The 21,128-nt window shown below is 45.2% G+C and overlaps 1 protein-coding gene across 1 annotated transcript in view; it reads right to left on the reverse strand.

Annotated features, from left to right (window-relative positions):
* Window positions 1-585: 585 nt before the first annotated feature.
* CLEC3A (C-type lectin domain family 3 member A) overlaps window positions 586-21,128 on the reverse strand; it is a 244,155-nt gene continuing 223,612 nt past the window's right edge. Inside the window, exons 2-4 of the mRNA XM_069868338.1 lie at window positions 5,985-6,122; window positions 3,842-3,922; window positions 586-1,022 (exon numbers count right to left, since the gene is read on the reverse strand). Coding sequence (XP_069724439.1) covers window positions 631-1,022; window positions 3,842-3,922; window positions 5,985-6,099 — 588 coding nt within the window. The 5' untranslated portion in view covers window positions 6,100-6,122 and the 3' untranslated portion in view covers window positions 586-630. The remainder of the gene's footprint in view (window positions 1,023-3,841; window positions 3,923-5,984; window positions 6,123-21,128) is intronic.

Below are 21,128 nucleotides of genomic sequence, written 5' to 3' on the forward strand. Positions count from 1 at the left end.
TAAGTGACGTTTTAGAACATCTACTTCCCCCATTTTCTAGCAGTGTATCACTTTCCACTCCATGTAGTTTAAAAATTAGCATCAGATTTTTCTGTTGCATTTGGCTTTCTTAACCCATAGGTAAAACTCTAGGTCACAAATCCATCCCATTAAACTCCATGAGGATGATGGCCATTTTCACAGGAGCTCACATAACCGTAAAGTCCATTATGAGCATTGGAACTGAAAGGATACCTACACCTTATGTTGGCACATGTCACCATACAGCCATCTTCTGTAAACTTTCCATAAATGCATGAGAGCTCTGACTTCAAGTAAATGCGATCATAACACGGAGATACAAAGTACAGAAAGAGGAGGTGAAGTCCAGCAACCTGAACATCAGGCTGAAATAATATGCCGAAAGATGACACAATCTAGGTCAAAACGTAATATATATTCCTGTGCTTAACAAGAGCACTCAGTAAATATTTTTAGCATCTGAATAGAAAATAAATTAATAGAGAAAAATTATGTTTCAGGAAAGAGTGAGTAAAATGCAGGAGATGGATATTTTTATCTCAGCACTGTTTAAGTGAGAAAGAGCATGTTTATAACCTAAAACATGGTCATGGTCATTTGTACATGTAATTATGGAATCAGAAATTCACAAATATATCTTTTGGCAGTACGGCAGACCTCATCCACCCACTTGCCTTGGGAGGACTGAGAAAAAAAGACACAGTTTTCCCGCTTCCCCCCATTTGGTTGGGCATGGTCCCAGTTGAAGTACTGTAGAACCATGCCATTGACATCGACAAATTTCCCTTCATTTATCATGTCGGTGACACCCAGCCAGAACTCAGACACTCTAGGCATACTTTTCTTGCCATAATCTCGAAGAACATGTGTTTCATCATTATTCCTTGGGATAGCCAGTGTCCCTCCCTTGGCTATGCAATCTTCATTGGCTTCATGGAAATGTTTGGTGCCTTCTGATGCAAGGTAGCACTTCTTATGGGCCTTTGTCCCACGAAGACAGACTGTGAATAGATATTGGTTTTCATGTTCAGTAAAAGCTTGGGCTATAGCTTTGAATAATATTTTCTAAAATGACAATTTTCTGTGGTATGCTGGGAATTAAGCAGACAAGTCCCTCAGCAAGTGAAAGCATCTTGCCTTCACAGAGGGGACCTGAAAGTTGCAGTAAGATCACTTTCCTGCTATTCCTCCAGTTGATGCAGGACCTCGTGTGCAGCCAGCATGTTAGCACGCCTTTGGGAAGTCTGAACAGGCTGCTCAAGGGCATTCTGCACAGCACCTTGGGCTGCAAGGGCTGGCCAAGAGGAGAGCTTGCTCCAGAGAAGAGACGCTTGAGAGGAAGGACTGACATAGCTGTGATCTTAACTTTACAAAGTGATTTGAAGACTCTTTCCTCTGTGTATGCTGATAAAACAGAGGTATGATGTTAAGCCCCAGATTACCTCCAGCAATGTAATTCCCTCAAGCACTTTTTTATTTTGTTGGTTTGGGATGTTAAAATACAACCCAGGCCTGTTGTCAGTGTATCTTGTGTCTCCTTTTAGCATATAGTCCTGCTTTCACACATTTTTACCTTATTTCATCAGTCTTTAAATGATGAACTGGATGAGGTGTGGATGTTTGTATTGTTGGCAGACGCAAGTTCGTCATCAGGAAATCTATACTTGGCTTTATACTAAAGCATCAGATCTAAAGGTCTTTTCATATTTACAATATTTAAGTGCCACAGTGCTATGCATCAACTAAGCCCAGTTCTGAGCAAACACAACAGGGACAGAAAAGTGATTAAAAAAAATCCAGACCAGTGATGGCTGCTAAAAGTACGTTGCCACCTGGGGAAGAGCACACATTCACCTCTTTAGTTCTTAATTTTTGTTCTCTCCAGGAAAGTCTATCCCTTCAAACTCTCAATTCAAATGAGGTAAAGTGACTTACATCTAGAAACACTTTGTAAAGTGTGAGCTTATTACTGGGCTTGCGTGACAATCTGAACCGAATAATCTAAAAACTTGCATTTAAATCTGTTTGCTTTTAGTTCTACTGGAACATACCAGGGAAGTCTTGATGTAAAGTCCCAATGTACTAGAACATGAATTTGGCACATGCTCTGTAACTGGAATTGCTTTGCAGAACCACTGTCAGAGTTCTTCCAGCCCGAGGTCTGTGTGGGCAGGCTTGCAGGAGCGAATCCTGCAGCTTTGCTTTCCAGCTCTCCTAAAGCAGATACGTGAATAACATACCTAATTTCCGAGAGAAATACTTACAGAAGAGAACTCTCCTCCAAGGAGTGTTCCTTCTGAGCTGAGGAAGGTAGCAAAGGCCTCGAATAAACCCCTGTAACTATTATTTTTAGAATCCTTTATGTGAGTACTTCCAGATTATTTCATTTATTGCTTGAACTAATCTTGCTTTTATTAGAAATATGTCATGAAACAATATGAACATCATCTGTCCTGATGTTTTCTATAATCTCTCTCTAATTGTTGTCATCTGTTCTTGTAAAAAAATAATTATGCATCTGATCAACGGGATATGGAAATCCACTTTGGATCATCTCCTGTATGTCTCAGATTTTTAGTATTTGCAGTTGTATTCATTGCATTCCTTAGCTGCATTTTCAGGGTCATTGTTTTATATTAGGGCTTATCCTTCAGATGTTATCCTTTCCAGCTGCTAACGGCCAAAGAGAAGTAATTTACTAATTGCTGAATACTTTAAAAAAATTATATTCAAGGGAAAGATGGGAGAAACCTTATCTGCTTCAAATGTGCTGCAGTAATGATGGGGAATGTCTGTCTTTAGAGAAAAAGTGCTTGCTGCCACATGATATGTGGCAAAACTTCATGATGCATAGGGAGGAGACCTAGGAAACTGAAGCAAAAGAAGAAATTGGATTGTAATGCGTGTCTTGGAAATGTCCATAACGTAAAAAAGCAGCTCCTTTTTCAAGTATCATAAGGCCATTAATAAATGCAGCCATAGCTAGAGGGGTGGTAGAACTCTCTGTGCCAAATTTGGAATCCAGTTGAATGGAGAGGGTTCTGAATTTAGAATAGAGCTCAAAATAAGTTTTGAGGATAGGAAATCTTCTGGCTCTGGTTTCAGTTCCAAGCCACCACATGCTTGATCTCAGGCTCTCTCTGGAAGCTATACAAGATCTACTTTTACACAAGAGTTACTTGTCTAGCACAGGCTCCCTCTTTTAAGAAACTTCTGAAGCTTTCTTATAACTAATTTAAAGTAAAAATATTTTGTAAAGCTCAAAAGGCTCTGTGTGACCCAAGATGTAAACCAGGACAACCTAGATATTACCATCCCCTAAGGAAAATATGTTCTGTTTCATGTGAATGATGTAATTTCCTCTGTAATGTCCTCTTGTACATATTTAAATGCCAAATTTTGTGTCAACAGCTGTGAAAAAGTACAACTGTCTGGTAGATGCATGTGTATTTACCCTTCCTATTTTGTTTGGAAATTTCCATCTGGCTGTTTAAGTACTTAATGGACTGTGCATTGATACAGGATACTTCTGAACTCACAGTGGGTATTACTTTGAAGTTTTATAGCAACATTCACATTTGAATGTCACAAACTGCTCACTTTAAAAAGGCTCAGTCCTTTTAGTTTCCTTTTGGAGGTGTTTTAAATCTTTGCTGTGAATATTTTTGCCTTGATCGTTAACCCATGTTCGTATTGAAGCTGGGGACATAACCCATTGAGCATCTGAACTCTCGAACCCAGCAACCCTCATGGTGTTGCCTTTGATTACACCTGGAAGAAGGATGAGAGTCCAGGAGAGAGAAGGCAGGAATGACTTTACCTGTCTGAAGTGCTTGCATTTCTTTGAGAGCATTTACTTCTCTCCACAATTTGTCAATCTGGGTTTTCAGGTCATCTTTTTCTAAAAGAAAAGAAATACAGAGAAATGAGCAGATGCACACACACAAAAGACTAATTAAAAAATTATATATTGAAAGCTGTTTCCAAATACCATGGATTTCTGCATTGCTGAGATATATTTTGATTTCTTTTAAAGGTTTTTCCTTAATGAAAGGATTCCTGTAGGTTTCCTATAAAAAAACAGGAGGAATCAGCCTTTACCGTTCACCTTCATTGTTTAAATCTCACTTTTAGTGTGAGTGTATCCTAACAACTGTTTGAAACCCACGGATTGTTTCAGCCCACAGCTGTTTACCATGCCAGCGTATCTCTCACTCACAGCAAAATTTGCCTGTTCACTTTGGAACCTGTAGGTATATGACCTACAAACTAAAGCAGGACACAAGTTGTGTTTATCCAACAAAATGTTGTTTCTGTGAGCATGAAAGTTTCACACAATCCTTTTTTTAACACAGTGAGGAGCAACTAATATAATCCCACCTCACAATCTGCGTGTGTGCAGCCAAGCTTGCTGGGCTGCCCTGTCCCCTCCCCAGGAGGAGCCTTCCTCTCTCCATCAGCAGAGACAGCGCCTGGTGATGCGAGTCACACAAATTCAGTCTGAATCACCACTTTGTAGCCCTTACAAAAGCACCAAGGAGATGATGGGACAAGAAAATGAGCTAATTTGCACATAACTCCACTTTCATGTCCTCTTTTCCATTATTTTTTCTTAAGCATTATAATATTCCCCCACCATCAAACAACGGGCAGGCATTTTTCCGTTGCACAAAATGACACTTTCATTGCAGCAGTAACGAGACCTTCTGGAAACCACAATGATGAACATGAGGAATAAATAAGCTCTTTCACACACAGCAGAACTAGCAAAACCACAGTTCTTACGGATCTCTTTTGCATCACCTAATCCTCCAGCTGCACCCCAGAAAGCTCATCTCTTCCCCATATTGTCTGCTGCCTGTAGGGATAACCCTAGCTGTGCTTTGTGACTGCCTGGTTCCCAAGGCAGGACTCCCAGTTCTGCAGCCCAGGCTCCTCCCTGCTATTCCTGGTTCACCCTAGCCTCTCCGTGCCCCCTCTCAGCTAGAGGCAAAGAGCAGAACAAGCTGAGCTCCTGGTGCAGCCATGTCTCTTTTGGCACCCTCATTCTGAATTTCATGAAATACTGAGAAACATAATCAGGAGCCGCATTCTTCTGCCAGATTGTTTCAAGTTCAAAAGCAATGGAAGGATAACAGACAAATGTGCTGGCAAACCAGATGTGTAAGCAGTCTGGCATTACGAGACCAGGCTAAAAGCTACAGAGATTCAGAAGGAGAAGGAGGAAGGATGTATGTGTATCGCTCCAGCACAGCATCATTGTGCTGCAACAGCTTTGTCTCAGCTACGGTTCCCTCATTGACTAGCAGTTTAATTATTTGCCATTAGTGTAAACTTCATCATACCGTCTTTTATTAGAAATAAGTCTTTAAATTAAATACACAGACATTTCCAAACAACATTCAGCAGTTTTTTTTTATTTGCTCTGTAAGCTTGTTCTGGGAATTTATGCTTTATCTTTTTCTGCTAATTCTTTTTCATTAGTTTGACTTGCCACTTGACAGTACTTGTCACACAGGTAAAGTAGTATTCCACAAATATTAGACATTCTGTTAAAATTAGGAAGCGGTTCAAAAATCTGAGCAGTAACCCCTGGAGACTGAATAATTTATTGTACTCTTTTCCATCACATGCACACAAATTTCCATTTTTCTCCTCTTAGCCAGTATAACTACATAACTGAGTCCCCCCTCGACTGTACCTTTAAGTCCTAAATAGGCATAAAAGAACAATCTATTTACAGCTGTTGTACAGCTTTATTTCCATAACTCATTTTGCCACCTTATTTTTAGCTTTGCTAACTCACATAATATTTTAAAGACAGACATAATATACACTCAGCTTTCCTTTGTTAATAAGCATTTGTATAATGTTGGTTTCTGGTTTGTGCAATGTTATTTAAGTACACAGCAAATTTGCATAGTCCACAAAGTTCTATCCCCCTCCCAGTTAAAACCCGGTACCTTTCACTCTACGTTTGCTGTGTTTCCTGGCTTTGAGTCTGGATGCCTGACTGATGGTCTGATCCAGCAGTAGGATGCTTATGAGCAGAAAAATCATAAGTCCAGTTTGTGCCATGTCTCTCTAAAGAACTTCAGAAGCTTCAGGAGCTTCTCTCCAGCTGCTCTAGAAGCAAGGCGCCCAGCCACACCTCGGGAGGGACGGACTGAGGTCAGCTTTATAAAAGTGTAGGGGTAGGGTTGGCTGTACTCCTTGCTTACGAAATGTGTTTAATACTTAATCTGGCCGTGGCATAAGGCACCCCCTTGTTCTCGGGTCTCATTTGAAATTCCTGTTTCTGTTTTGAGTTCAGCTGGGACAGGTTGCTTATACAGAGGCTCGACCAGCACTGAACACTGCGCTGGATGCCACTAACGAGTGCCACGGCTCCTATTTTAACTTTGAAACCAAAATGTATGGAAACACCAAAGGATACTCAAACCCACCTTGTGCAATGCCAGCCTCAAGGAGGGGTAGCCAAAAGATTTCCACAAATCCAACAGGCTCCCCCAGCACAGCTCTGACCCAGGGCCACAAAGTCACGTCAGTGGTTGTGGTCTTATTGACACTGAAACAAAAAACATTCTCCTTTTTCCTCCCACCCCACCCACCTGGTAAGAGAGAGTTTGTTTAAGCCATTGACACTGAAGCCATCGCTGGGTGCTGGCAGGCACAGCTCATGCTCCTCAGAGCTGCTCTTCCAGACATCTCTTTGCCATCTCTGCCTTGGTTACATGCTGCTCACATTGCCAGATTCTTTGAGAACTGTAACAGCAAGAGACTTATCCATTTATTAAATGAAAGCTGAGGTTTAGGGATGTGCTGTTATACTACGTGAATGCATATTGGCTTTTCCCAACCTGACCATACAGTCTAAGTGCCCTTCAGTACCTAGAATGGAAAGCACACCTACACCATCCATTTCAGTGCATTTAAACAACTAGCTGTATTCTAGTAATCTATTACGAGTATATTAAGTATTAATATAACGATCTATCAATCATTAGTTAATAAAGTTTTCATAAATGCACCCTGATATGATAAAACTTCGTTACAGTGGCCTACCTCAAATATCGAGTAGGGAAACCTCTGGATCAGCCCTGCTAAACCCTCAGTGCTTTGACACCAGTGATGGTTATTCCAAAGTCCCAGCCACCCAGGGCTGTCGAACAAATCGTTCACACAGCTGCACGTTCCAGTACGCAGTTAAACGTGGGAAACGTCGTCACTCCAACCAGCACACCAGGAACTGAAAGGAGAGCTGTCAGAGAGGAAAATGAGAAGCATTGCAAGGGTCTAGTTCAAGATTTAATCTGTCATTTAGAACTAACCCTAAGTTTAGGGTTGATCCATATTTCACGCCAGCAGCATTGGGGCATCAATATAAGTTAATTAAGGATGGACAGCTGAATCAATAGCTCCCTCCAGTTAATTTTTCACTTGGTCCCTTCTCAGAGGCTGTAGAATTGCACAAGAAGCTAATCCTGAGCTACTGTGGCTTGTAGCCTAACATATTAAATGAGTGCTAACTTTGAGTTACCTCAGTAAGGGAGCTGTAAACACCTGGAGACGTTTCACGTGGGTCTTAGCTGTCCCACAGGCTCCGAGGGAGGCAGAACCCACAGCTGGGGTCAGCGAGCATTTGTTGTGTGTGTTTAAGGACTCGGTACCAGAATGGATTTGTTCTAGGAACTTGAGTTTTCTAACACAAGCTTTCTTTTCTTTCTGTGGAACGAGTCTGACAGAAAAAGATTTGTACTCTGCTGAGGCAAGCACACAACCCACTAGTGATGAAGGCATAAAGAAAACACAGATTTTGTATTCTGAGAGTCCTTGGCCAAGAGCCTGAGTAAAAACCTGTACTTTTTGGAGTAAGCCATGTTATGTCCTTTCAAGAACAGACTGAAATTCTGTTTTGAAAGCTTCACCCCCTTCACTCTGTAGTCTCTTTAAGCATTTTACCAGCTGCAAGTAGCTCAGCTGGACTCCTAAAGCCTGACTCACCAAGCTGTCCCTGTGGCTGCTGCGAGAGCACAGAAGGGAAAGAGGGGCTTGGCTGTCTAGAGTTTGTCTGGAGTACCCGAGAAACAAGTTTCACGCTTGTGACTGATCTGTAGCAACTGAGAAAGCAAGTTTATCTTCTTGTATACGTTGTGCGGGCAGGAGAGTCAGAGAAAAGTCAAAATCTGTTACTGAGAAGAGGTGAACTCCCAGGACTCCTGTGAGGAAGCAGGGAATGGAACCACATGGGAGACCTAGAGCCTCACTGAAGTGAATACCTGGTCTGTGTAAGGTCTTGAAACCAGCACTGCAACATCATTTAGAGTTGCAGGTTTTTGTTTTTGTTTTTTTTTTACTAGCATAGTTATAGCCCTGTATTATAGCCCAGAGAGTAATAATACAGACCTATATACTTATGTATAGGTGAAATTTTTCCCGGGACAAATTATTCCTCTTTCCATATCAGAATGTGCTATACAAGTACAAATAGCCTCAGACCTTTATAGCTGCATCCACGCTAGGATGGGATTGCGCTTTATTATTTACACCACTATAGTAGAACTGCACACAGACAAAATGGTAGTTTTTCTTGAAGCACTTCACTCACTTCAAGGCACTCGAAGTGCTTTGTTTGACAAGAAATATCATGCAAAATCAACAGCTGTTGAACTGCGTAGGCACCTGGTTCTATTGCTCCCGTGTCCCCACCTCATTCCCTTTGCTTTCAGACAACCAAGCCATTCAGAGCATAAGCATCCTTTGGCAAAAGGTTTATTTCAGTTTCTCCGCAGAGGCTCTTCAAGGTAAAAAGTCAATTCCCCTCAGAGACAGTTCTATCTTTATATGCTCCTGTAAACTGGCTCTGAAGAACTCTTCATACAGCTGTTTTTTCCTCTTCATTCTCACCCATCCCTGGGTTTGTGGAAAGAACGTGAAATTGCACGTGAATTGAAACGATTTGCCCGTTCTATTCCCAGTATAAAGAGAAAAGTAAAACTAGTCAGGCATGTGGCCAGGCTAAGGGATTTCCAATGGGGCAATCTGAAGAACCAGTACAGCCAGTAAAAGCAAATAACACAAAAGTTAATCAAAGTTTTATCACCTCCCATGCATCAGTTTTTATGACTGTCTTGGTTGGTAAATGGGATCCACTTTCATTTGTTTCAATTTAATATAAAAACTTTTGCAAATTCTGATAGTCACAGATTATGTTTTGCTTGGAAAATTACTGTACGCTTGGTTTCTTTGGCTTTGAAAAATCTTCCAAAGCCTTTCTTAAGGATTTGACCTCAGCCCAACCAGGTATAAGGCAGGATTATGGCTGACATCCCAGCACCAAAGTTATTTTGAGGACATTTGGGGGCAAATAAACTGTGTGTTTATAAAAGGCGAAGGCTGACCTCATGGTATGCGAGGTTCTGTGAAACTTAATTATATTTTAGGGGTTTGCAATCAGTTCAAGTTTTTTTCCTATAATGCTAATTTACTCTTTCAAAAGGAAATTTTCTGGCTTCAAGAGATCTGCTCTGTCTATTAAAACTAAAGGAGGTTCCAGGTTTCTTGCAAAACCAGGCTGCCCACCAGGGACCTGCACTGAAGGTCACTGAGTGTTCACGTCTTCTTCAGATGTCTGATGCTGATGTCCCAAATGCATGCCTCACTGTGGCACTGTGGCACCAATGATGGGACTGATTAATAAATAGGCTTCTCAGGGTGGTATTTTTCAACTCCAAATCTAGACTTTACGGGTCTAGTGCTTTCCCCTTCCCATGCTGTAAATGCAAAGTTCAATGAAATGATGAAATTGGAGATACAAATAATGTGTGTGTACAGAAACAATTAATCAGGGCAGTATTTTGTATCTTTTTGTATCTCTTTGGTGTCTTTGTCACAAGAACATCTCCCAGCTGGAGCTTAGGAAGCAGAGAACAGGGTGGATGATTTACAAGAGGCAGCCAAAACTTGTCTTACATTTGTAATATGTATTTAACACAAATATCATTGTCTTGGCTATGTGACCAAGCCATCTCACCTGCTCCTTCCCTTCTCCTGTAATGCCAGTGGTTATAGAGAATGTCTTGTAAACTGCTTATCAAAGTCAGAAGGCATTCAGAAGAGATTCGCTGAATCTACAGGAAACAATGTCAGCAAAGCCATTGCACTCTTTTATTTTTTTTTTTGTTACCTATCCAACGCCACTCCGCACTGGTAAAGTTGCCTTCTTACAGGGTTCAGCTGTCTCAAAGGAATGGCACTGTTTCCAAATCCTTTCTACTTCAGGCCCTTAGCTGCAAAAATTAGTAGGTCCTGAGGGTTTTACTGACTGTCATTGCCCATTTCTTCAGGCAGAAAGGACCCCAAAGAAACAGCTATTTATTTACAGAGAAATGCTTTGCTGGCTATTTAAAATGTGCAGAAAGCAAGACACCATCCCTCTCAGAACAGAAGGTTTTTGACAGACCAGCTCACTCTGTGTCATCTCTAGAGATAAGGGACTTCAGGAGAAAATTTAAATTGGTTATTTTTTTTTGCAGTCCAGGTGCAAATATAGGAGTTGAATGGGGTCTTTGAAAATGCTGCTCCTGCGGACTTGGCAAAGTTTCCATGTTGGGAATTACTGGCAGCAGCTCAGCTTGTTTAGCCCCCGGGATGTGTGTGAGAATGTCTCTCTCTTCCCTATTGTAAACACAGATTACCTGTTGTGCTAATTTTTCTCCTGTAATGCATGCTGCCTTTTTTTCCTTTCTGGAAATGATCTGAAAACATCCTGAGCATTTAATTCCTCCCTTTAAATATTTTATTTTTGATCATCACAGTCTCCCTAATAAGAGATTTTCCAGCTTCACATTAACATACTTTTAGTAGGCTCTGCTCATCCCTACACATGCCAGACAAATGGTTTGGACAAAGCCTTTATTTAGGCACTGAGAAGTTCCCCAGACAGTCTGAATTGCACATTCACAGGTTCACAGCAGGTTACCAACAGTGCAGCTTTGCACACTGCCAGAAGGGCCGGCCAGGGTGAGGACATGCTTTGGCTTGTGTAGATGTTTGTAGGATTTTTCCTCCACCAGATGGAAAGTCAGACCTTTTCAGGAGTGCGATCGTGTTTCCCTTTGGTGGCTGCACTTCACTGAGAACTTAGATGTTCTTCTCAAGGGCTGAGTCCTCCTGCTTTCTCAACCCAGAAACTCGAGTTCCCACCTCATCTACAGCTGTATGACCTTTGAGGTCCCTCACTCCTGCTCCGTGGCCCCACAGTGGTGCTCTCAGAGACCATCCCAGTGCTGCTGCTCCCACTGCCAAGGATGTACTTCAGCTGAGGGACGCCAGCCTGGCTCAGGGAGAGGAGCCAAACTGTGGCTCTGCAGTTTGAGGCTGTCACAGGACCTGCAAACCACCGACCCTGCTTTACTGCATCTTCAGAGCAGCACGACCCCCACGCACAGACATAACCAGCTCACGCGCCAGGCCTCAGCGCTGCAAAACACGTGATGTGGTCGAAGTAAAGTGCCCTTCTGTAAAAGTTAAAAGAAGTTTTTAGCTTCCTGGTCAGGAAGAAAAATTACACCGGCCACCACCCACACCCCTGATCCCATCACGAGACCCGAGTGCAAATCTCACATCACAGACTGGATGGTGGGGGTGGAAAGTGAAAAATAACCTGGGTCAGTGCAATTTTCCTTAACAGCCCAATATGTCCATGGAGAAAAGCCATTTGTTTCTTGGAATGCTGCCCTCCTGTGAAAAGTCTTCAGCAGAACATCCCCTCCCACTCTCAGCCCTCCACCTTCCTGCCCGTAAGGCTGTTTTTTGCCGGCACACAGAGGAGTTATGTGCCATTACTGTAGCAGATATCATTTCAAACTCTGTCTCTAAAATCTTCCTGATTACAGCACAGAAATCTGTGAGGGCTTTTTTTGAATCATAGTTACTTATCCCTGCCGAATTCTAGCTTGGGCAGGAAGAACCATGCTGAGGCAGCACAGCAGCCGCCTTTCCTCTTAGCTGCTGCCTTTAAGGATTTGAAATCCTACTACATGTCTTGGGTGGGTATCACAGCCAGGCTAACGTGGGCTCCAGGGCCCACCAGCAAAACATATTTACCTGTATCTTCTGATATATTCTGTAGCTCATTTTCTGCCGACACTCAAGGTACCTACTATAAAGCCCACTTGTTAATGTCTGCTTGAACCACACCCTGCACTGTGGACACTGTGCAGGCACACAGCGTGTGAGATACTGGCAACACTGAATTGGGAGAATTAGTCTTGTTTTTGGAATTGTGGGATGTTCCAGCTCGTGCACTACATCTCTGGGAAAACCGCAGAATTTTTAAGGAAAAGCTGAAAGGATCAGCAAAGAGCTAGAAGTGCAGTCAAACCTAAGAGGGTGCTCTCCTCTGCACATCAGGGAGATTTCGGAGGCAGGGGCTGTGGGTCTGAATATGGCCTTCAGCACTGAAGGAATTTGCATTGTAACATCATAACTAGGTAAAAGTGGCTGTTGGTCAGGGAAAGGGGGATGCAAATCATAGAATCATAGAATCACCAGGTTGGAAGAGACCCACCAGATCATCAAGTCCAACCATTCCAACCAATCTCTAAACCATGCCCCTCAGTACCTCATCCACCTGCACCTTAAACACCTCAAGGGAAGGCGAGTCAACCACCTCCCTGGGCAGATCATTCCATTGCCTAATGACCCTTTCAGTGAAGAATTCCTTCCTGTCATCTTCTTTTCTTCCTGTAAAACTATATTCCTCCGTGCATTGCTTAGGCTCTGTGTGAACCTCATGTCACGCTCCTGGATCGTTGTTCATCTCTCAGATATTTCCAGCCTGGCGCTACATCCTCTCCCTGTGCTGTGACCCCACAAACCAGGTGCCACCAGAGAACCTGAGCTGTGGGTTCACAGGGTGGGATTAATTGGCTGAGGATGTACAGGTGGCAAAGCCACATGCCCTGACAACACACATGATGTTCTTGGGAGCTCTTTAACAAAGACTTGGAGTCACGTTATTATTTGCAAGCAAGACGTTTGTAAGCAAGATTTGCGAGTAAAGGGGAGAAGAGAGATCTGTGTTCGAACTACGAAGGCAGCTGATACATCCATTCAAAGCCTGAAATCTGGTGTGTACTTTAGTGTCAGAGCTTCTCTGCATGTGGTGCCACACATTATGCCTGTATGTCTGCTGCGTGACCTTACACACCAGGGAGGGAGGGAGTTCAAAGACTGCATTCAGAGTTGAATTTTTTGAGACTGAAATTTGATTCCTCAGTGGCAACCGGAACAGCAGGGATAAATAGGCATTTATTCAAATATTTTCAAAATGTGTTTCAAACAGAAAATATTCTGGCATTTGCCAAGTAATTTAGACACTATGAAAACGTAAACTTCACAGAACTTTTCATTATTTCCTTATTCATTGTCATGTATATTCTTACTGCAGTTTATTCTCATTTCCAGCAGATGTCTTAAGTGCCCTAGGAATGATTAGTAGAGCTCTGATTTTATATTGCTCATCCATTAAAGAGAAAAGCCCAGGCTTTTCTTTGCCTGATTAATGATCCGGGTACACCCATTCCATTGTGTGTCCCTTCACCAGTGTTACCCAGGAGAGGAACAGACTTAGTGTGGTTATCCAGTTTCTAGATGCTTCTTTACTGCAGGAAGAGCAGTTGCGGACAGACGCCTATCAGGTCGAATACACTCGTACATTTGGGGTTTCAGAAGGGATGGAGATTGTTTGTCCTGCCCTTGTCAATAGTGATCCCTAAAATACAGCTGTGGCTTCTGCCCACATTGAGTTCCCTTCACATAAAAAGGTGACGCTTTCATGAGTTACACGGACAACTGGCTGACTAAAATGGCTGATTAATATTCTAAAGATCTTTGAATCTCAGGATCACCCGTGTTTGACAGCACTTCAGTGCAGTGGGAGAATGAACAGGTTAGGTTTCCCTGGCTTACACATTCACTGCCCGTGTTCAATCTCTGCCTGGAGGAGAGGGACCTGGGGGTGTTGGTTGACAGAGACTGAACATGAGCCAGCAGTGGCCCAGGTGGCCAAGAAGGCCAATGGTATCTTGGCTTGGATCAGAAATGGCGTCGCCAGCAGGTCCAGGGAGGTTCTTCTCCCTCTGTACTCGGCACTGGTGAGACCGCTCCTCGAATCCTGTGTTCAGTTCTGGGCCCCTCACCACAAGAAGGATGTTGAGGCTCTGGAGCGAGTCCAGAGAAGAGCAACAAAGCTGGTGAGGGGGCTGGAGAACAGGCCTTATGAGGAGCGGCTGAGAGAGCTGGGGGTGTTTAGCCTGGAGAAGAGGAGGCTGAGGGGAGACCTCATTGCTCTCTCCAACTACCTGAAAGGAGGTTGTGGAGAGGAGGGAGCTGGGCTCTTCTCCCAAGTGACAGGGGACAGGACAAGAGGGAATGGCCTCAAGCTCCGCCAGGGGAGGTTTAGGCTAGACATTAGGAAAAAATTTTTCAGGGAAAGGGTCATAGAGCACTGGAACAGGCAGCCCAGGGAGGGGGTTGATTCACCTTCCCTGGAGGTGTTTAAGGCACGGGTGGACGAGGTGCTGAGGGGCATGGTTTAGTGTTTGGTAGGAATGGTTGGACTCGATGATCTGGAGGGTCTTTTCCAACCTGGTGATTCTATGATTCCCTGCGCCTCCCCATAGGGTGGTTTTGTAGCTCTCATACCCCCTCCTGCAGGGCCAGGTTCCCTGCTGACCTGGATGCTTACAGCTGTCATGGACCTGCCAAGCCTACTGTTTTCCCTTGCTCCTTGCCCTGTGCTCCCCTTGCAGCACCAGCAGCTGTTCACACCTGCACACAGCTGCACACATCTGCACGCAGCTGCAGTGCAGCACTGGCAGGCAGGGCTCAGGCTGCATCCGTGTGCCACGGCTCCTCCCCGCTGAACGCGCTCGGCTGTCAAATAGCAGAGAGAGCTGCTGGTTTATGTTCTCCCTCGCTCAACAGAACTGCACCTTACTGGAAGGCTCTCAGCCCATAGAAATGAGGAAGGGGAAGCTCCTCTGAGCTGAATTCTTACTAAAGGCAACAGAGTTTTGCCTGCACAAGTCCAACGGCCTTTGCTCGTTCTCTGACAATTAGTGGCAAAACAGCCAGGGCCCGTCTCCCCGTGCAGAGAAACAGCAGTACTAGATCGACAGAGCTGGACATCTACAAGCGAGTCAGTAATATTTGTGCCACACTAGGTCTGAGCTGGCCCAGCCTGCTGGGATGGCAAGACTGCTCCCAGGTACGAGCTGGCAGGTTTGCACAGAGCTACGCGCTGCTCTATAGGTCCAGAAGTTTGGGTCTAAGTTTGAGGAACTTGACACTGTGCACTTCTGCTTGACGTAGATGCTTCCCGGGTTGCCAGCAATGAATTGTCTCCGTCAAGGCAGCCCCTTCGCAGAGGACCCAACGTGACCAGGAAACAAAGCAGCAGGTCTAAAGGGAAGCTGGCAAATTCACATCTCAGTGTAGGACCCGTGGCTCAGGGGCTTGCTTTACAGATCCAAGCTTCTCGCACAGCCTGGCACTTGATGCAGGAGCTGGGCTGGCCTCTGCACGCTGCCTCTGGTAGCACAGAGAGACAGGAATCCCCTGGAGCATCAGGGGCAGCACAGCTGCAAATGCAGAGGAGCAGCTGTACTCCCTGCTCAAGGATTTTCCGTTTTGCACTTAATTTACTTGCTCCAGTGGCTCCATCAAACCAGTATAAGCCAATACTGCATCCTCAAGGAAGATAATTGGATGTGGCAATGTATGTGGCATATTTTAATAGGGAGAATTGGGTAAGGATTGAAAAAAAAAGAATCCTACTTTTTTCCCCCCACCAAAAAACTTATGACGTGGATATAAATATTCCTGCCTGAATTTTTAATACAGCAGATACGTCTGGGTTCATTTAGAGGAGTAATCAGCTTGATGCTGCCCTATCAAAGCCAGTGCTAAAACTCCTGTGAGATTCCGGTTTGAGCTGAATTTACCATCTTAATGGGAATAAGGAAGGAAGCTTGCAACAATTATCCTTTTATTATCCTGTTTTGCTTGATGATTAGAAAACAGAACACTGTGTAATAACTTTATACAACAGCGACATGTTGAACAAAGCACAGATCAAAATCTCGTACGAATCTTATCATGTACGCTTTATTAAATTAACCTGCAGTGCCAGGGAATGTGCTGCAAGAAAGACAATATTGAAATGAGGCTGACACTTAATGTGTAAACTGTGCAAGCTGGCTGCAGCTGGTGTCACGTAGCACAGCCGTGGCAGCTAACATGTTCAAGTGAGTGATCGCAGACTGATAATTTAGGTGAGGCTTTGAGAAAATTCCTTCTGTAAATCCCCTGCCGCAGCCTGTGCTGAGTTCAAGCACCACGTCTCTCTCTAGGGACTCGCTGCATAAACACACCACTGATGTACTTGCCAATCAGACTTTGTTATGGCACTCGCTGCTACAGCCCAGCAGGCAATACCATGTCCCATTAGATCCTCACACGGAGCAAACCCAGTTCCACCCGTGAGGTGAGGATGAACCAGAATGGCAGGATCTGCAGTCTCGTCTCAATCCAGGCACTGCTTGTCAGAAAAGGCTGAGTTCAGGGATCAGCATTGCTCCTTTCCCTGCCATGCCCTACTGGAGGCAATTACTCAGGTATATAGGGAGAGGGTGATGAAAAAAACACTAGAAGATTGTTATATGGGCCACATTTAGTGATGGCTCAAGCTCTGAGCTATTGTATTTGATGAGGAGGCAAGGAAAAGTTAAACTGTTGTCTCCTAGCTGCATGCAATGCCTTAGGGCTTTGCTGACAGAGTCTCAGCCGAGGGTATTCAGCACAAGGCTCTGTGCATCTCTTTTGCCTTGGAGCAGGTATGATTTGAGACACGGCTCTCAGCCACAGGGGCAAAACTATGGCTCAGCTGCTAAGTTTAATCAGGATTCCTTCAGTAAGTGAAGGATTAAATGCCAGAGGACCACAAGTCCTTGAACCAAATGGCAGTCATTTGGCACTGGGCAAGTCACTAAATTTCATTTTTCCTGTCTACAGTAGAAACGTTCCAGGAACTCAGAAGGATGCTCTTATAGAACCAGTGAGATATTTGGTGAGTCACAGGAGCCCTGGTTCAGTTTGCGGCTTTTTTGTTGGTTATTTTTTTTTTTACAGTGGGAAAATATTCCTAATATAAAATGCAGACACTAGAAGGAAAAAAAACAGCAGCAGAGGAATAGAAATATAATCTGCCAAAGCAAACTGACTTAGAAAAGAAAAAACACTTCACTTGTCATCATCTCTCTTTTGTGCTTGCAACAAAAATGTTTTCTCCTAGAAGCCTCTGGAAAACATCACAGATCTGACACATCCTCCAGGCCACAGGATGCGTGTATTGTCAGAAGAGAGCCCAGTCACCCACAAGCTTTTTGAAACACCGTGTGGTTATTAGCTTCTCACCTGGCAGCCCGAGGGCTAGTGCCTTCAGGGAGAGAACAGAAACCCTTATCTCAAATAATGCATCTAGCACAGCCGCCATCTCACTCTGTTATAGGGCAGCTAAGAAGCTGCATCGTTTACTGCCGCGCTATGAAGTGAAACACATCTCTCCACGAGGGAAATGTGTTTACAAAGATTACCCAGCAGAAGAGCACGAAATGATTTGTACTGGAACCTGCAGCTTATCAGGAAAATGATGTTTGGCAGGGACGCAGCCAACATCTGGCAGAAGGCAGCACATCTCCAGTCCTGGCAGCTGCAGAGGCAGAGCTGCTGCCAGCGGGGCTGTGGGCAGCAGGAGGCTGAGGGATGGCAGCCGCGGGCCGGGGGTCGGCAGCGAGTCTGGTGGGCACAGCAGCTCCGGAGCTGTGGGCACGGGTGGCTGAGCATTCCACAGCTGCAGCTCTGCCAGCAAACCTGCCCCCAGGAAAGCACTCCCCTCTGCTTCCCAGCTCCTCAGCCCTCGCACTGGAACAGCTTTCCCCCCACTCCTTTTCCCAGTTCTTCTGGGCTAGTTGTAGTGTGTCAGCATGGTCACTAAGAAAGGACAAAATAAAGCTCGTCCAGACAGATCAAAGCCCCCCTGATCTCAGAAGGAAACATAGAATCATAGAATCACCAGGTTGGAAGAGACCCACCGGATCATCGAGTCCAACAATTCCCATCAAACACTAAACCATGTCCCTCAGCACCTCGTCCACCCGTGCCTTAAGTGACTCAACCCCCTCCCTGGGCAGCCTGTTCCAGTGCCCAATGACCCTTTCTGTGAAGATTTTTTTCCTGATGTCCAGCCTGAACCTCCCCTGGTGGAGCTTGAGGCCATTCCCTCTCGTCCTGTCCCCTGTCACTGGACAAGAGGCCAGCTCCCTCCTCTCTACAACCTCCTTTCAGGTAGTTGTAGAGAGCAATGAGGTCTCCCCTCAGCCTCCTCTTCTCCAGGCTAAACACCCCCAGCTCTCTCAGCCGCTCCTCATAAGGCCTGTTCTCCAGCCCCTTCACCAGCTTCATTGCTCTTCTCTGGACTCGCTCCAGAGCCTCAACATCCTTCTTGTGGTGAGGGGCCCAGACCTGAACACAGGATTCGAGGAGCGGTCTCACCAGTGCCGAGTACAGAGGGAGGATAACCTCCCTGGACCTGCTGGTCTCACTGTTTCTGATCCAAGCCAAGATGCCATTGGCCTTCTTGGCCACCTGGGCCACTGCTGGCTCATATTCAGTCGGTTGTCAACCAACACACCCAGGTCCCTCTCCTCCAGGCAGCTTTCTAGACAGACTAACTTTTCTAGACAGGAAAACAAGCAGGCCCTCGTCTCTCAGCCCTCCCGCCGTCACTGATCCATCTACCCTGGCTTTAGAGTCACTGATCCATCCCCCCGGCTTCAGAGTTGGCAGCTGCCCTCCCTGACCCCACACATGCCCCGGCCATCCCTCGGCTCACCCACCGAGCCCCTGCCTGCCCGGCTTGAAGCTCTGGCTAGTGGTGTCTGCACCAAGCGTTAAACATCATGAGGGCTCAGAAGCTGTACGATTAAAGAGTCTTCCTTTGTCTTTTTAGAACATGTTCTAGTTCAGTTGTTTTTAAAACTTTTACCAGCAACTGTGAGACTGTTCCTTGAAAGCTGATCTTATGTGATGGTGGGTGTTTAGTCTTTTGGGGGCCAGGCCAGTCACTGTGGAGGCTGTTGGTGCTTCTGGCCTTTTCTTCTCCTCTTGCCCAAAATATCTGCAGAAAAGAGGAGACGTTCCTGTATGTGAAGGGTTAATCCACCTTTGTTACATCCACTCAGAGTCTGTCTGTCACTTTCTGTAGGGAATGGAAGTGGACACGACTCAGTATCCTTCAGGGGGTAACAAATTCATTTTCCTGAGGTGCTGCCAGAGACCAGTGATGATTATTGAGCTTTGCAGGGACTCCAGAGACCCAGCAGAGAAAGGCTGGGCCCCCCATGTCAGACCTGGTGGGAGGCAGAGGGGAAGGCTGTTGAAGCAAGCATGGGGGAGGATGCTGGCTTCAGCAACAGCAGTGTCTGTGCCAGGCACCCCTTTATGCAGCAAACCCAGCCCCTTTCGAACCGTTCCTTTTTCAGCATTGTGGGGGCCTGGCTGGCTGCAGCGGGAGGCGATGGTGGAGCCACCACGTTTGCCTCCCAGGGCTGCGTTGATGGGCTTTGCTGCAGCCTGGTAAACACGCACGGCCTCGTACAGAGAGACAGGAGCTAAATGAACCCTGAACACCTTCCCCAAAGTGAGTCGAGATTCCAGTGATGTGCTAAAAACCAGAGCAAGACTAGAAGGGGTTAGAGGCTGCCACACAGGAGTGTGATAACCTGGGCAGTCACTAAACCCCATGTCCTTACCAAGCATACAGAGCAGCAGATAACGTACTGCAAACTCCACTCACTTGTTACTCTTGGGCAAATACACGATTAATTTCTTTTCATACATTAATTCTCTAACTCTTCATCATCCACCCCATTTCTGCACAGCATTGTGGGTTGAGACACTGGCACCGCACGAAGACCGAGGCAGCGGTCAGAGAGCCGCGGCGATTGCTGCAGACGCAGCCGGCAAACAGGAAAGGAGCAGCGTAGCTAGAATCAGCCCAGGACAATCAATCTGTGCTACAGCTCAGGCTGAGGAGGTGAAGCTACATTTGCATTTATGCTCCAACCTGTTCTCTCAAAGGAGAACGCTAGGATGTTAGCCGAGATGTAACAAATCGCTTGGAACAAAGGTGCCTCGATGCAGATGGCAATTACAGAGTTGATTGTTTTGGCTCCTTCTGCAGTGAAACAGAACAGCAGCGCACACCAAGCGACTTTGGTGCTGCCGAGGGTCGGGGGGAAGCTACAGCTCGGCTCCCCAGGAGCGGGGGATTTCAGTGTGTCGTGTGCTGGCAGACATGGCCGTACCAGGAGAATCCAGCCAGGATTAATCACCAAGCTCAGAAAAAATGAGAGTGAAAGCCAAAATGGAGGATGAAGTAAGACCCAGGGATACTCGGTATCCTGGGATGGTTTTTGTGGTTTACCTGGCCAGGTGCTACACGAAGGCATCCCTGCTAGCAGCCTCCCTGCATCAGACTGTGTGACAGTCGAGCAGGGATGACCCAGTGGGAAACCTGGCAAAAGGCAGAGCTTCATTAGTAATCACAGTTTGCAAAAGGCTATGGCTGTTTGCTTTCAGCCTTATCCTGACCCTGTCATTAGGGATGCACTGATCATTATTTGCTTATTAAGACTTGAAAACAGAGAGCAGAAATTTGCTCTGTTCCTCTTCACAACCAGCAAGTGTTTGTATGAGCTTTCAGCTTACAGGGCAGATGCAGTGACTATTGAAGTGAGATTTCCAGGGACATTTCAGGCTTTACAACATGTGCTATGTGACTGCAATGAACCAAAGCTAACATTTCCTCTCTGTTTAGATATAAACTGAAGTTTAAATCTTTATTCGTTTGATGCAGGGAGACCTTTAATGCCATGTATTTCAGTGCAGGCTTGAGATAACCTGTAAGGTTTGGTAACCATAATCAGTTCTTTGAAAGGTGTAAGAATTCCCTTCAGGAGAGGTCATCCAAGATCTGAATT

Source organism: Phaenicophaeus curvirostris, chromosome 14, assembly GCF_032191515.1.
Source record: "Phaenicophaeus curvirostris isolate KB17595 chromosome 14, BPBGC_Pcur_1.0, whole genome shotgun sequence".
NCBI lineage: Eukaryota > Metazoa > Chordata > Aves > Cuculiformes > Cuculidae > Phaenicophaeus > Phaenicophaeus curvirostris.